Source organism: Pygocentrus nattereri, chromosome 12, assembly GCF_015220715.1.
Source record: "Pygocentrus nattereri isolate fPygNat1 chromosome 12, fPygNat1.pri, whole genome shotgun sequence".
NCBI classification, from domain to species: Eukaryota; Metazoa; Chordata; class Actinopteri; order Characiformes; family Serrasalmidae; genus Pygocentrus; species Pygocentrus nattereri.
The window spans coordinates 11,414,122-11,430,336 of record NC_051222.1 but is presented as its reverse complement, the minus strand read 5'-3'; the positions used below and the strand labels follow the sequence as shown (position 1 = coordinate 11,430,336).

The following is a 16,215-nucleotide window of genomic DNA, read 5'->3' as shown; positions in this document are numbered from 1 at the left end:
GTTGGTAAATTATTTTTGAAAGTTTGGCCCGAGCCTCTGCCTTTCATCCTCTGTCTCTCTCTCCTGAGCATAGGCAGTCACTCAAGACGGATATGGATAGAGGCGATAATTAGGTGTCAGGACTGTATTGCTCCATCTTTATTTTTCAGGCTTGCGTGTGTCTGTGTTTGGTGTTAGTGATTTAATAACGCTCTGGTCCACTTGCTTTAGTCATTCCATTAATCTGCATGTAGGCCAGACTGGCTCCCTGAATCAATTCACAATTCGAATGAATTTACTAACAAATGGAGGCAATTTGCATGATGGGCGTGTGTACATTCAGGGGTCAGCCTGACCGGCCGACGAATAAGGTTCCAGGATTAGATTATGCATTATTGTCTGATTGACCCCCACAGCACACTGTGATGATTTTCATCATCGCTCAATTTAGCCCGAATGGCCAGCATCTGGAGGAGATGAGGTGTTAATCAATCTAGTTATGAATAACGCTGGTCCAAAACTAATTTTCAGGCGGCCACCGGTACCAGAACGATGCATAGCGGTACGTGTTCCAGCGTGGCGTATGCACTCCCATACGCTGACGGTAGATGGGATTGAACCCTCGCTGTGAGTAATTTCTCTCACTGTGCAAGGTCAAGTGGAAGAGTCTTCTCTCAGTCAGAATCTATCTGTATCAAACTCTCCTCTCTCAGCGCTCGCTTGCTTTCTCACGCATTTCAACATGTGACACCGTACGCTGTACGATTCCTGTTGATTCGTTCCTGCTGTTTTGAGTAGCACAGACACCTGTTCTTGTTGCTTGTCGAATATCCAGAGGGGATTTTCTTTCCCTTTGCTCCGCAACAAAACTAAAAGTCAATTCAACATCAAATTACAAGGCAAGTTATGCATCCGCTTTAACGAGTCACAATTTGGCACGGGTGAACTCTGGTGCCCTCAAGTTGAGTTAACTGTGAAGTAGGTTGCATTGCAATTGACCTGATGTTTAATGTTTGCAGTATAAACATTATCATTTCATAGAGCTGCACCAATACCACTTTTTTCCTTCGGATACCGATACCTGATCCTTTAGTGTTAGTCCCCGGAGCGTTGGGCAGCCCTATCCACAATTGGGGGTTAGGTGTCTTGCCCAAGGACACCTCAGTCATGGACTGTCAGTGCTGGGGATCGAACCGGCAACCTTCCGGTCACAATGATATTTCCCTTGAAATATGGGAAATTTATTAACCTTCCCCACTATGATATTTATACAAATACATGTTTAAAGTATATTTTGGTAAAAATCAGTGGTCTGCCGCACAAATAAAACACTTCATGCTTGGCTCGATGCCATCTAATTATTGGGTTGTATTTATTAGATGCTTAAGAAAACGTATTTATTTACTGTAGGGATTGTTTATTTACTATTATATAATTAGTAATAAGAACCATGTTTAGCAACTTAAGTAAACTGTGTAAAACAACAATATACAGAAATATACAGAAAAACCTGTGGTGTTTACACATCAGCACACAGCAGCTTTTCTGGCTCAAAAACAGCTGAATGTTGTTTCACATTCAAATTTCTCCTGTCATTGGTGCTACTTGTTTGCTTGTGCTGCATTGAGCTGCAGTTCAGGAAATATCATCAGCGTTTATACTGTATTAGCAAATTTCATAGTTTTTTCTGGCTTGTTTGAAGAAACGGGCCACAAGACCCCGCTGCTGAGTTATACAACTGACCGACGGAGGCGCATCACAGACCGGTTTAATTGAAGTACATGCCCGACTAGTGAGCTGATATGCTAAAGGCGAAAATGAGGCTAAATGCCACCTTTATGCAGAGAGTCCGGCAATCCGTCCATTAGTGTTTTTTGGTTATTTAACCACTTACGATGTGCATCTGTAAGGGGGTTTTATTACTTGGACTTTAAGCATTTGAGGTGGTCTCACTGTGTCACAGGCATTTTTTCGAAGGGGTTCCTAACAGTAATGAGCATTAAAGAGGCCCTAAATTTACTCCATGTATGGATGTGAATGCAGATGCTTTGAGCTACGCAGATGAGGTTTCGTCCTTAGTTTCGTTGAAATGTGTCAACGTATTTCATGACACAATGCAAGCGCGAGTCGAAGTGTTACAGCAAGGGGCGCTATACTGACAGCCAATCCGGTCTCAATGTTGTGTCACAACTGTTATGGCAGATGATCAGTCGAAATCTCCTGCAAAGACAACTTACATAAACATAAAAATATGATAAGCAGACTCACTGTCAACTACTGTCCACGTTTAACTGCTGAAGCTGTTGGAGTAAAAGTAGGTCCCTCACTGAATTGTCCTCCCTTCACTACTGAGTGTTTTAACTGGCACAGTAATGTAAGACTGCATGGTGAGTTGGTACAGAAGGACAGAGTGCTTGTAATGCGTTGGCTGAGTGCTGTAATTTGCATTTACATACTTGCATTGATATGTTTCTGGCCTAATCGTCACAGTAGCTTTTCCACACAGGCGCGGTTTGCTTTGAGCTCTTGCAAAGCCTGCTCTGCATGGTTTCCTCCACACAGTTAGCTACCCGTGCTTAGTAAGCAGGCCACATGTGTGGCACAAAGTGCCATGTGACTTGCACACTCATTTTCAACTCGCATGACGTTTAGAGGATAAAGACTCATCTGAAACAACCAGTGTTACTGACCACTGGAATTGAATGGTTAGCTACTAGCCTCTTGGCCATTGCTGAGACACTGTCTGTGTAGTATTTTTTTTCTGTATTTCCTACTGAAACTCTGACCCACCTGCAAATGAACTCAACCCAGACCCCCAAGGAAGTGGCTTATTTATAGTTCAGATTACTGCTTGTATAAAAAGTACACTTTGCATTTTGCTTTATGGTTAAAGAACTTCAACCGTACAATAAAACCACAATCTTATAGTACTTAACATGTAAAGCCAGCCTACTGCCTGTAAACCCTGCCTGTAGTCCCTATCTGACCTAAAATCACCATAATCCAGTGCCTTTTTGCATTTATAAAATGATGACAAACACCCCAATGCACAGTATATTAAAAGAAAGTGTTCAGTGTTGGTTTAAACTACAGAAGGTCAGAGGTTCTTGCAGGGGTTAGCATTATATGAAGCTAATTACACAAGGCAGTTAGTAGGTCACAAGGGATGACGTGGTAGATTATTCATTCAAACCTCTGGAGCATCCAGGTGAGGTTATGGGAGAACTATGGAAGCATTTAGGAGTATAGCTGTTCATAGCAGCTGCATGGTGGATAGCAAAATGGTTGAGTAGATCCACAGGGTAAGATTACCCACAGCGGGGAATCTCAAGGCCCTGCCCAGGCAGTAAGAGCAGGCGTGCATTTCAACAAAACAAATTAAGTCAGTTTGTGAGTGCAACGCACTTGACAATGGTTGTGTATGATGACTGGACAGGCAGGTAATTTGGCAGAACTAGCTATAACAGCTTAGTACAAAAAGGACAAACTGCAAAAAGACAAGTATTTTAGTGTGATGGATATACAGTGGCATCATCGTGTGGACATTTTTATTTGTATTTTATTTTGACATTCATTCGTTTCAATTGACATACTGTATCTTTGGCATATTTAAATTGGATTTTTTTTAAATACATAATTGAGACGTTAAAAATAGATTGACACGTGCCTACATAGATTTTTTTTATTACTACATTTAAATCTGTATATGTCAATATTTTACTGTGTAAAAATTCCCACTTAAACTTCTTTCTCTTTCCTCTCTCTCTGCCTCCAGTATTCGCTCGGTAGAGAAGGCTCGTGCTCAGCTGCAGTCTGAGGCGACTGAGCTTCGCTCCAAAGCACTGGAGGAGCAGAAGAAGCGAGAAAACCAGGATGCGCTTGTCCGCCGCCTACAGAAGAGAGTCCTTCTCCTTACGAAGGTGTGTTGGTAAACAAGAGCACACACACACACATGCACTCTTAGCTGTCCTGGTTTCTACTATTAAAGACTTGCTGACTTATTTATTTTTAAGAAGCACAATTTGAACTGACGTCAGTGTGTATGTGTTTTAGAAAAAGTGAGCACTTTCCTTCTGGTGCCAAAGGATGTGCGTAATAAATGTTTAAACATGTAATGGAAGCAAGAAAGCAAAGCACAACATGCTCAGAAAATATGATACAGGTTCTTGACCAAAACGAATCAACACACTGTTGCATCCAATATTAAAATGATTTCGTTCTGTCAGATGTAATGTGACTAAAGGCGCTCACAAAACAAACCCCTGAAAATTCAGTATCATATATCAAAACAGCATTCAAAATGGGAATAAAAATCATAGTTATTGAGTTCTGGTCATGCAAACTGATGGCACGCAGCGCATGAAATCTCCTGTTGCATGACTCAGAGTTTGAAGCTGCCTCTGGAAACAACACCTGCGCAAGAACTGTGCATCAGGAGCTTCATGAATTGGGTTTGCATGGCCGAACAGCTGCACACAAGCCTGAGTTTACTATACTCAGTGGTAAGCTTTGGCTGGATTGATGTAAAGGACACAGTCATTGGTTCCATAGCAGTGGAAATGCATTCTCTGGAGTGATGAATCACATTTCACTATCTGGCAGTTGAATCTGATGAGCGAATATGATGCCCAATTAAAGCAAAAGCATCTCTGATTGCGCAGCTGAACAGCAGTGCTTTGAGCTAAACAGCACCTTCTATGTGTGTCAGCATTATTATGATTATTAGCTAACTGCATGTCTCCAGAGTGTTCGCTTGGGGAGGATTGGCTTGCCAAAGTCTGATCAAATTAAATTAACCAAAATAGAGAGCGGTTGATTGGTTTATTGTGCCTGAGCAGTGGTTTGTGAATCTCTTACCTTGATTCCCATTCACAGTTTGCAGGTGTATTCTGTCTGAGACATTGTGGAGCTGAAGCTGGAGGAGAATCTTGCATGTATTTATTTAAATATCGCACATTTTTGTTTAAATACACTTTTGTTAATAAATCATTACTTATTACATTTGTAGTATTTAAATGGATAATTACGCTACTATATATTTTTATATATATATATATATATATATATATATATATATATATATATATAAATTTAAATTTATTTTAGTGCGTAATATGAACACAGAAACTGGCCAATTTCATAAAACAATTTCATATCAAATGGGCTAAAATAATAATGCTCCAAAATAACTTGGAATAAAACATTAAGTTGAAGTTAAGAATGTTTTTGCCTTCTATAGTAAAGTTACCACTTTGGAAAGCCTTTTTTGAGAGTCAAACTTAAAATAGACGTAGTCATTAGAAGAAAATTTGTGGTTTGGTTTACAATTTGAAGTCCAAAGCATTTCATCCTCATCCAGGCCCTTAAGAGGAGGTTTTCTCTTCTCCTTCTGAGTTTAAATTTATTTAGACACTTTTTAAAGCTCTGCTTCATTATCTCACTTTGTGGGTAAGGTAGGAGTAAACATGGCAAATGCTGGAGACCTAGTGTATGGGGGGAAAAGTCCTCTATCTCCTTCTCTGCCACAAATTGACACTGCCTCTGATGGATATTCTACACACTGTAACATTATCACTGGCTTTTTTCCCCCCTAAATTCATTTTCTGTGAGGATACCCACAGCAGAGCAGTGTGCGATAGCAAGACCAAGAAATATCTTACTCTGTGAAATGAACTGTGAATTTCCTGTCATTCAGTATCCAAGCAAGTTGTTTAGCAGTTCCCATCGCTCAACAGCAATACTGTGGCTTGATACTTAGGGCAGCATCATATTCCAGTTATTTGCAGCTCCATTAATAATTATGGCACTTGGGGGCCAGTAGTTTGTTTACTTTTTTAATTTTGCTAAATGGCACTTTTTAGGATTTTAGTTTTTTTTAGGAGCTGGCAACCGGGAGTGGACAATATAGCAAAAAAACATAACAGAATACATCAGGCCATTTTCATGTTGCACAATATGCAACGTGGTACGTAGTTTTCTTAAGTTTCCTAAGCATAAAAAAAAAAAAACATTCGTGGCACGTTCAGACATTGGTTTGGGGTGTGTGTGTGTGTGTGTGTGTGTGTGTGTATGTATATATATATATATATATATATATATATATATATATATATATATATATATATATATATATATATATATATATATATAATGATATATGCATGTGTATATATGTATTTGTATGTATGTGTATACACCTACAAACATTTTTAAAGCTATTTTATTCTGATACCTTACTGAGTAACTTACTTAGCCCAGCCTTAAGTAGTTGTTAGTGTACATGAGTGCAATATAACTACCTTTCACTAAAATTTCATATTTAAAAAGTTATAAATTTATTTAAAATGGTGTACATTAGCCAGTTATGTTAGTTGCCTTGAGTCAAGAAGTGTTGTAGTGGAGAAGAGTGAGGTTTGTTCCATGTCAGAAAGGCACTTCTGTACAGCTGTGATTAAAGCACATTTCATAGTTTTGATCCTCCCTCCACATCTGTCTCCTTCAGCAACAGCCTCTGCAGCATACTGACAGCAGGAATCTCACCCATGGCTCACTCTTCATGTTGTTGGTGTCATTTTAGATGGTTGGCTTTTTGAGCTCTAGTTCGATGTTCTCTAAAGCCAAGTGCATTGAACAACTTTAGAAATCTTTTCTTTGGTGCCTTCTTTGGTCTAGTTCTTTGGTGCCTCACACTATACATTTCAGTCAGCTATTGTGTAGCGACAAAACCTGTGATTTATATGCTCACATTGTAAGAAAATGCTTGGTCTGATATGCTACATGAAAGGCAGCGCCTACAGACAGCTTGGTGTGTGGATAATTATCAATAAAGCGGTTTCATTCACATTAATACCCTGAACAGCCAAGTATCGAGCAAACACACTGAAATACTGTGCTACAGCAGCTTGACTAACCACGCTGGGTGATGTACATGGGTGAAATGATATGGTCTCTAAAGCAAAAGACACATTTTACAAAGACACATTTGTTAATTAGCACTGCAAGGAACACAGGGCTGATCTCACATGGTGTCAGGCTGTATCCAATATTGGTATTGGTGCATTTTGGGCCCATTTTTGAGCATTTGTAAAAATGTGAAAATGCAATACTTCATGGTTTTGCTCAGGCATTTTAAAATGACTCCACTATAGTGACAGAAAACTTGTGTGCATCATTTGAAGGGAAGAATGTCATGAATCCACACCAGCAGGATCCAAGAAATCCATGTGTTTCAAATGTTGATTTACTTGCTTTGCATTGTTTGATATGATTTGCACCTACTGCACTAAATCCAAAGTAACAGGCTTAATTATCTCTTTTCTTATAACTATGAAACATGCTGTTAGTCAGACTACTTCAAGTAGTGACAATATGAGTACTTGACGTAATGTGCTGTAGTCGTAATGCCCAACTCTGCTAACAACTTCTGCATTCATGAAGCACTTCAGGGCCTGGATTGAGTGCTGTAGCATTTGCCGTCATGTAAAGTTTGGAGACTGAGGCCTTGACTGATCCATCTTATGCCACTCATATCTAGATGTATTTGCTGAGTGCGTTTAACTCCCCACTAACTAAGTTGTGATGGCAACAATTACATTTTAATATCTACTCTACAGCTAAGTCAAGTAACCGTTAATAATGGAGAGCTTCCCAACCTTTTCTAACTCGCTTTCCACACAACCAATCATAAAAGCTTCTGTGGCCCTCAAGATTTTACCGACCAGATCGTTTGAATATAATACAGGTAGCATTGTAGACTGTCAGTTTTGCTGGAATTTGAAATATAACGCAACATAAACTGAAAAATAGCCAAACATTTTTTAACTCACCTAATGAGAGGTAATACATGTCAGCTACCAAGTGCTAGACAGCTTAACACTCTAACTCCTTGGGTCCACTGGTGGTTCCAAAACGCACTTTGTTGTATTATTTTCTTCATAACTCATGTTTTATAAGCGGGGTGTCATATAAGAGCTGTAACGGTCTTCTTTCCAGGCAAATAGATGGTGATGTAATTTTAAAACTTTAGAATAAAAGAAGCTGAACTTACAAGTTTTTTTTTTTTTTTTTTTTACTGAAAGTCGACCCATTTTTCCGCAAATCTGAGCTATAAACTGGATCGCAGATGGTATCTCTTCAGTGATCTGCTTTGTATAAATTACTTTTACAAAAAAACATGAAGAGCATCTAAGAGTTTTGGCTTTCAGCAGTAAATTGTAAGCATATATATCTATATGGTTATGATCAGAACTTTTACAAAAAAAAAAAAAAAACACAAATGTACATTTATTTCATGTACTTACTGAATAATTTGCCTTGCTTTGATTTGGGCATGTAAATTTAGATGAAAAAAACTAAATATACCTAAGAGCATAAATGATTAATTTGTTTGGCTATTTAAAAAAAAAAAAAAAGCAGTTGTTGCTTGTTTACAGTCATCGAACATGTGAAGCCTAAAGGCCTTTACACAGTGAACGCATTTACACAGTGAATTTTATTTTTGCATGGCAATAAAGTAGTTCAATCACATATATAACTCAATATTTTGCATACCAAAAGTGATTGATTTTTTTTTTTTGAAGGACAAAAATACAGCATCACTGTATTTGGTCTCTTTTTGACATTTGCAAACTTTCAGCAGTGTAGGGATTTGTTTCTCCTCGGCCGTCTCACAGATGGTGTTCTGAGCTCTGAAAGGAGCTTATCCAAGCTGTATCTGAAAGCTCTCATCGAGTTCCAACTCCTCAGTGAGGTGGTGAAACTCTCCACACTTTACTTTTTTCCCAAAACAGAACGAAGCCCACACAGTGTTGCCGTTTGCTCTTTTTGTGAGAAGCTGTTGTGTTAGTGGCGTGATACGGCTTGGTTCTGCATTTTTCTCCGTTTTTAAGTTTTCTCAAACTGAGATATCGTGAATGTTTCACTTGTTGGTTTCTGTTTGAAAGACCCTGTTTGTAAATAATTATAACCTATGATGGTGTTTTAGGGCCACTGCTAAAAGTAAATACAATAGACTTTGACAATAAGGTTGTATTTTCTTAAATTAAATGATAATATTTTGAGAAAAAAAGTAATGTTTCCAGAATAAAGTCAAAATGTGGGACATTGAGGGGTTGGTAAAATGAAACTTTCAATTTGGTTTTACCAGTAAAGAAATACTCAGTCTGGTGGCACGTCAGCTCCAGATTGTTAATAGTATAAGAAACGACTGTGTAAGAAACTGTGATGATTTAGAATAAAGAACCAGACGAACATGGAGGAAATGGATTTTTACCCAATTTTCTCCCAAATTTAGTCGTTTCCAATTCCACCCGCTACACAGGACCCCCCCAATCAAACAATACTACCAACGCTAGGAGGGTGCTGTTCAAGAAATGGTTTAGCGTAACGTTTTCCACATCTCCAAGATGTAGTTGATTGGCCAGGATATGTTTGGACGCAAAATTTTGCTGGAATGGTGAGTCAAAGATTGCTAAAAAAACATTAAAACTCAATAGTCACCCAAATGGCCTAAAATGTTTATACGGTGGAAATGACACAAATGGCAGTCAATTCTGATGCATTTGCCAAATGCTAGCTTAAGATGTTGCCACAGCTGGTGATGGATTACTTCAAAACTTGAGTCTAGTGGAATTGAAATGTGGATGTTAATATGGTTTTGATTAGTGACACTGATAAACCGTGAATCACTGACTCTGCTTTAATCTGCTAGGCCTTTTGTGTTCCTGCAGTACCTGTTGAAGCTTATTTGCTGCATGTTTGTGTTCTCTGTTCATTCAGCCCTTCTCTGGATAATGAAGCACAAGATGTTATCGATCTTTCTGCCTGCTGCTTTAAAGACTAGATTTGATTTCTGTTTAATCGACTTTAAAATGAGATCTTTACACCGCGCGACTCAGGCGCAGGGGGTGTTTGTCCGCCCCATTAGTTTTCTTTGTGTTCCTCATTGTTTTCGTGAGTCTGTGGAATGGATTAGCTGAAATTAAAACTGCATTATGAAGTCATGGAAGATGATTCGACTCAGTTACTGTATGGTATGTTTGATTTATTTTTGGGAAATGAGTAAATAAACAGACTCATTGAGGGTTTATTATAGATTTCGAACAATGTGAAAGCATTTCAGACTGGATCTTTTATTAGCTCTGTCTGTGGCATTTCTGACTTGGCGAAGTTTTAGCAGCATTGCATAGAGAAAAAAAATTTATTCATTATAAAATTGCAAAATTTTGGGTTTACAATTATTGCCAATACACAGCAGCCACAGTATACATATTTTATTGTTTAAATACTTGTAGTTTAAGCTCTTTGAGTAACAGATAAGCAAAATGCAGCTCTCAAGTCTTACTCAACAAGGTGGTGTGGTTTCTTTCTGGTGAGAGCACATTTTCTGCCAGTGGAGAATAGTCCATAAGGAATGGATAATAAGTACACTCTCACATGGGAGAACGTTAGTCAATCCCATGTTCAGGTCGATCACTTTCATCTATACATTAACGTTCAGGTTTGGTTATCTACTAGATTGATCCCCATTCGGGCAGAAAACCAATATAATGGACCAACAAGGGTCATTGACTTCACCTGCCAGAACTTGCTTTAGATGAAAGCATTTTTTTTTAAATGCGAGGACAAAATCCATTTTGAGTGTTTTGTCTACTTCACCAATAAAAAGGTCTAATAAATGTGTAAACATATTTTTTATTATATTTTATATAAGAACGAATTATTATATATATTATATAATTATTATATATAAATAATTATATAGAATTATTATATATAAATAAATATATGCTTTGTCTAATTCACAGTTCTGTTTCGCATTGTTTTATCTGATTTTCTTCATGTTTATTCAAAGTTTTCTTTTGTAGTTTGAAGTTGCAGTATCTTTAAATATCCCACTAGAATCGTATAATGGCTGAGATGTTATCTTCTGTAGCAGTTCCCTATGAATGCTCTAAAATCTGCTCCACTTTTAAGCCATATAGCAATTGATAATGGCCAAAGTACCTTTAGAGGCTGATGGTAAGGAATGTTTGTTCATTTGTTGTTTGTTACTCATAATCCTCTAAAAGTTTTGTTAACAAACGTCACACAAACATTACAGACTGCTGCCCTCCAAAGGTGTTAACAAACATCAAATAAACTAAGATCCTTACACACCGCTGCCCTCTCAGAGTGTTTTAAGAAACATGACTCATTATTGACCTATAAAGATGACAACATCAAATAAACAAACATAAATTAGCACTGCCCACCAAAGGTGTTAACAAATATCAAATGAACAAGTATTACACACTTCTCCCCTATAAAGGTGTTAATAAACATCAGTTAAATAAATGTCACTCGCTGCTCCCCCCGTAAAGGTGCTAAAAAACATAGAATAAATAAAGGTAGCTCACTACTGCTTTATAAACATGTTAACAAACCTCAAATAAACGTCACTCTAAAGGTGTTAACATTGAATGAACAAATATAACTCACTGCTTTCTTATTAAGGTGTTAATAAACATCAGTTAAACAAACTTCACTCCCTGCTGCCATAGAAGTGAAGAAATGAGAACTTTTGTTGTGTTTGCAAACTTGTGATGTGCTTTAATAATAAAAAAAAATTCCTTTCTTTTATGAAAACTGCTTGAGGCAGCGTAGTTGTTTGAGAGTGAATGCTAACAATGGCAGAAAATAATTGTGGTCAGCTTAAACATTTTGTGATCATCTCAAATGTCAAGCGATTCAGCTTATTCTGTTTATTATTACTTTATTTAAAGCCTCATTTTTTTGCCCACCTGTCTGTTATTTGCTGTGGAAAAGCTTCTAATTGTAGTGTGCTTTGTAGCTGACTGTTGGAGAGTTAGTTGACACTTCAGAGAGAAATCACTGTCATAGCTAAAGGTACCAACTCCACATTTCCCTCATTGGGAACGCTGCTGACAGCTGATCCCCAAGAGTCCAGATTCGTGTTAGAAACTTGACAGCAAGAAGAAATTCTTTGATGTGATGTTGGTGCATTAGCTCGTTACAGAGGCCCTGCTTGGCCCATTGTCCATTGTGCTCATTCAAAAATTAACAATCATTACGATAGTCCGCAACAATGGTCCACTTTCAGAATGTAGGTCAGCACACAAAGGTCTAAACAGTAGCTATATTTCATGAGAGCCATGTTTCGTGTCAGGAGGCAAAAGAGATGATGGCCAGTTTGAAATAGGTTTTAGGCCGTGCTTTGTTTGGGTTGTTGTCAGCATGTGTTAAGGCAGTTGAAGGATTTCATTAAAAATAACGCTGTGTTTTAACATAATGAAATTACTATGTTGTCTTGCACATATTTTAGTAGAACTTTGACATATAACATTATAGAGCCGTTACAGCTGAAGTTGAAATACTCTATTAGAGTTCAAAATCCACTTTAGGACACATTTACTTCAAAAACAATGGGATCTAGCTGCTGACCATGAGGGACAGGGATGCTGTCTCACTTCCTGTTATAAAATGCAGGGGTGTAGCTAAAATATGGCTCCACCTATGGGCTAAGATGTGTTTTGGTAAAAATACCAATGGGATGATAATCGTGAGAATTATTTGAGTAGTTTTTTAATTTAAAAAATCAAACTCAGTCTTTCAAATTCACTTTTGAAGAAATCAAAAAGATCTTTAAAACACAGAATTTTTAATATTTATGTAGTAAGTTGACATTTAGGGGTTAGGACAAACACCTCCAAATAGAAAGTACCCTATAAATTATGATTTTGCATACATTTAGAACATTGCTATCTCAGTTATTGTCTTTCGTTTTAATAGACCATTAAACAAATCTTGTAAATGTCCATGATCAAAATACTTAATTGTTTTTTAATAATTGTTGATCTGTGATTGTTTTTTTTTTCCCCTGTTCTCGTGTTGAGCAATGTCAACACTCAGTCACTGTTCAGTCCTACTACCCTTTGTCCATCATTATTGCAGTCAGCAGAGCAACCTTGCTGGTTTAAACAGCCTTACCAGTCCAAAACTGCTAACAATAAACAGAAGTATATTACCAAAAAAAAAAAAAAAATTGTGTGAAAAGAACTAACTGTCTGAGAAGCACTAACAAAAAAAAAAAAAAAAACTGCTAAGAATTCTTGGAAGGATTTCTTATAAACAATTAATTTGAATTAGCACTTTTCATTCAACATGATGACCATTTTTTGAATTGTACACATGAACGCGTAAAAAAATGCAGCTTCCAGCAGCCGACAACTTCCTTTAGCCTGCAACTTAGTGATGCTCAACTCTGGGTTTACTGGAGTTGACTGCTGGAATGTTTGCAGTTTGGACTCCGTAACTCTTCATTTTAACCAGTAGCACCAAAGCCATTAATAATGGGACACAGCAGAGATTAAACCATTAAGCTGTAGCCTATAAAGGAGATTGTTGGCTTTGTAATTAGTCCCCTGACAAAAAAGCTTAAAAGCTATGAGCTACAGGCTTAATATTGAATGTTGTTTAAACAATGCATATGGACTTCATGCTAGTCATGGTTAGACCATATATGTTTGTTAACTAGTGCTAATATGTGATATAGTAAGTAAGTAGGCTTAATATGTCATATGCTACATTAGGCTGTATTGTTTTTGTTCAGTTAAGCATAAAATCATTTGCATGAAATACTGCACTGTGTTTTGATTTCATGGTTCATCTGTAGGGTTTTTTGGGTTTGTCAGGTTATGAATGTTCACTGACTAGTAGGTCTGTTATGAAAAAGTCAAAAGAATTTGCTGTAATTTGTGTCCATATTTGCATCCTTGCTTTATTTTTTTAAACTGTGCCAGCAGATATTATTGTTTATCCATTCAAACATGTAAACTCTTTGAAAGTGTTATCGGTCTTGGTGGTATTGTTTTTATTTGATGTTGTTCTTATTTTTTACATGAGCCAGAGTGCACATCCCTGCTTTTAACTGTCTGTACTATAAACCCAGTTCAAAAAAGCTGGGACAGAAAGTAAAATGCAAATATAAACCAAAAGCAGTGATTAGCAAACTGCCTTTTAGATGCATTTAATTTACATCGCAAAGAAAATTTCTACATTTTATTTTATCAGTTTTGTAAATTTTTATAAAGATGCACTATTTCCAAATTTGATTCCTGGATCACATTCCAAACAAGTTAGGACAGGGGCAGTGTCCATCCATCCATCCTTCCATCCATCCATCCTTCCATCCATCCATCCATCCTCAACCGCTTATCCGGGTCCGGGTCGCGGGGGCAGCAGCCTAAACAAAGAGGCCCAGGCCTCCCTCTCCCACCCCACCTCCTCCAGCTCTTCCGGAGGGATACCGAGGCGTTCCCAAGACAGTCGAGAGATATAATCCCTCCAACGTGTCATGGGTCTTCCCCGGGGTCTCCTCCCCATCGGACATGTCTGGAACACCTCTCTAGGGAGGCGTCCAGAGGCCATCCTTACCAGATGCCCATACCACCTCAACTGGCTTCTCTCAACGTGGACAAGCAGCGGCTCTACTCCAAGCCTCTCCCGAATCGCTGATCTTCTCACCCTATCTCTAAGGGAGAGTCCGGCGACCCTGCGGTTAAAGCTCAATTCGGCTGCTTGTATCCACAATCTCGTTCTTTCGGTCACTACCCAAAGCTCATGAACATAGGTGAGAGTCGGAGCATTGATTGACCGGTAAATTGACAGCTTCGCCTTCTGGCTCAGCTCTCTCTTCACTGTGACGGACCGGTATAGGGTCCGCATTACTGCAGACGCCACAGCAATCCGCCTGTCAACCTCTCGCTCCATCCTTCCTTCACTCGTGAACAAAATCCCAAGATATTTAAACTCCTCCACTTGGGGCAAGAATTCACTCCCGACCTGGACAGAGCATTCCACCCTTTTCCGACTGAGGACCATGGTCTCAGATTCAGACGTGCTGATTTTCATCTCAGCCGCTTCACGCAAACTGGTACAGGGAGAGCTGGAGGTCCCGGCCTGATGACGCCAACAGGACCACATCATCCACAAAAAGCAGACGCTTGGCTGTTCGGAGAAATTCTGTCCATAAAAGTTATGAACACAATCGGTGACAACGGACAGCCCTGTCAGAGTCCAACCCTGACTGGAAACCAATCCGACTTACTGTCAGCTATACAAACCAAGCTCCTGCTCTGTTTGTACAGAGACTGAATGGCCTGTAAGAACGAGCCCCTCACCCCGTACTCCTGAAGCACTCCCAACAGGATTCCCTGAGGGACGCGGTCAAATGCCTTCTCCAAATCCACAAAACACATGTAGACTGGTTGGGCGAACTCCCAGGGGGACCGCCCTAGATGTCCACGCGATGTTGCAGAGGCGTGTCAGCTAAGACAGCCCTACAACATCCAGAGCCCTCAGGAATTTCCGGGCGGATCTCATCCAACCCCAGTGCTCTGCCACCAAGGAGTTTTCCAACCACCTTGGCTACCTCAGCCCAAGTGATGGACGGACCCTCACTCAGGTCTCCAAGCTCTGCCTCCTCTGGGGAAGGATCATTGGTGGGATTGAGAAGATCCTTGAAGTATTCCTTCCACCATCCAATGATGTCCCCAGTCGAAGTCAGCAGCCCCCCAACCCCACTGTATACAGTGTTAGTCTGGAACCACTTTCCTCTCCTGAGGCGCCTGACGGTTTACCAGAACCTTCTCAGTGCCTGTCGATAGTCTTTCTCCATGGCCTCACCAAACTCCTCCCACACCCAAGTTTTTGCCTCAGCAACCGCTGAAGCTGCGGCCCACTTGGCCCTTCGGTACCCATCTTTTGCCTCCAGAGTTCCACAAGCCAACCAGGCCCGAAAGGACTCTTTCTTCAGCTTGACTGCTTCCTTTACCCGAGGTGTCCACCAGCGGGTTCGGGGATTGCGGTCACAGCTCCAATCCGCTGCATCGACAAAAATGGAGGCACGGAACAGGGCCCACACGGACTCAATGTCACCGGCCTCCCTCGGTATGCAGTCGAAGCTTTGTCGGAAGTGGGAGTTAAAGATCTTTCTGGTAGGTTCCTCTGCCAGACGTTCCCAACAAACCCTCACAACTCGTTTGGGTCTGCCAGGTCTGTCTGGTATTTTCACCCGCCATCTGATCCAACTCACCACTAGGTAGTGATCGGTTGACAGCTCTGCTCCTCTCTTCACCCGGGTGTCCAAAACATACTGTCGCAAATCCGATGATATAACTACGAAGTCAATCAACAAACTGTGGCCTAAGGTGTCCTGATGCCATGTGCACTTATGCA

General features: G+C 39.5%; 1 protein-coding gene across 2 annotated transcripts in view; it reads left to right on the top strand.

Annotated features, from left to right (window-relative positions):
* The window catches only part of mad1l1 (mitotic arrest deficient 1 like 1), a 111,872-nt gene that overhangs the window by 32,456 nt on the left and 63,201 nt on the right, over nucleotides 1–16,215 (top strand). For both annotated transcript variants that reach the window (XM_017717427.2, XM_037543179.1), the window contains exon 11: nucleotides 3,755–3,899. In XM_017717427.2, coding sequence (XP_017572916.1) covers nucleotides 3,755–3,899 — 145 coding nt within the window. The remainder of the gene's footprint in view (nucleotides 1–3,754; nucleotides 3,900–16,215) is intronic.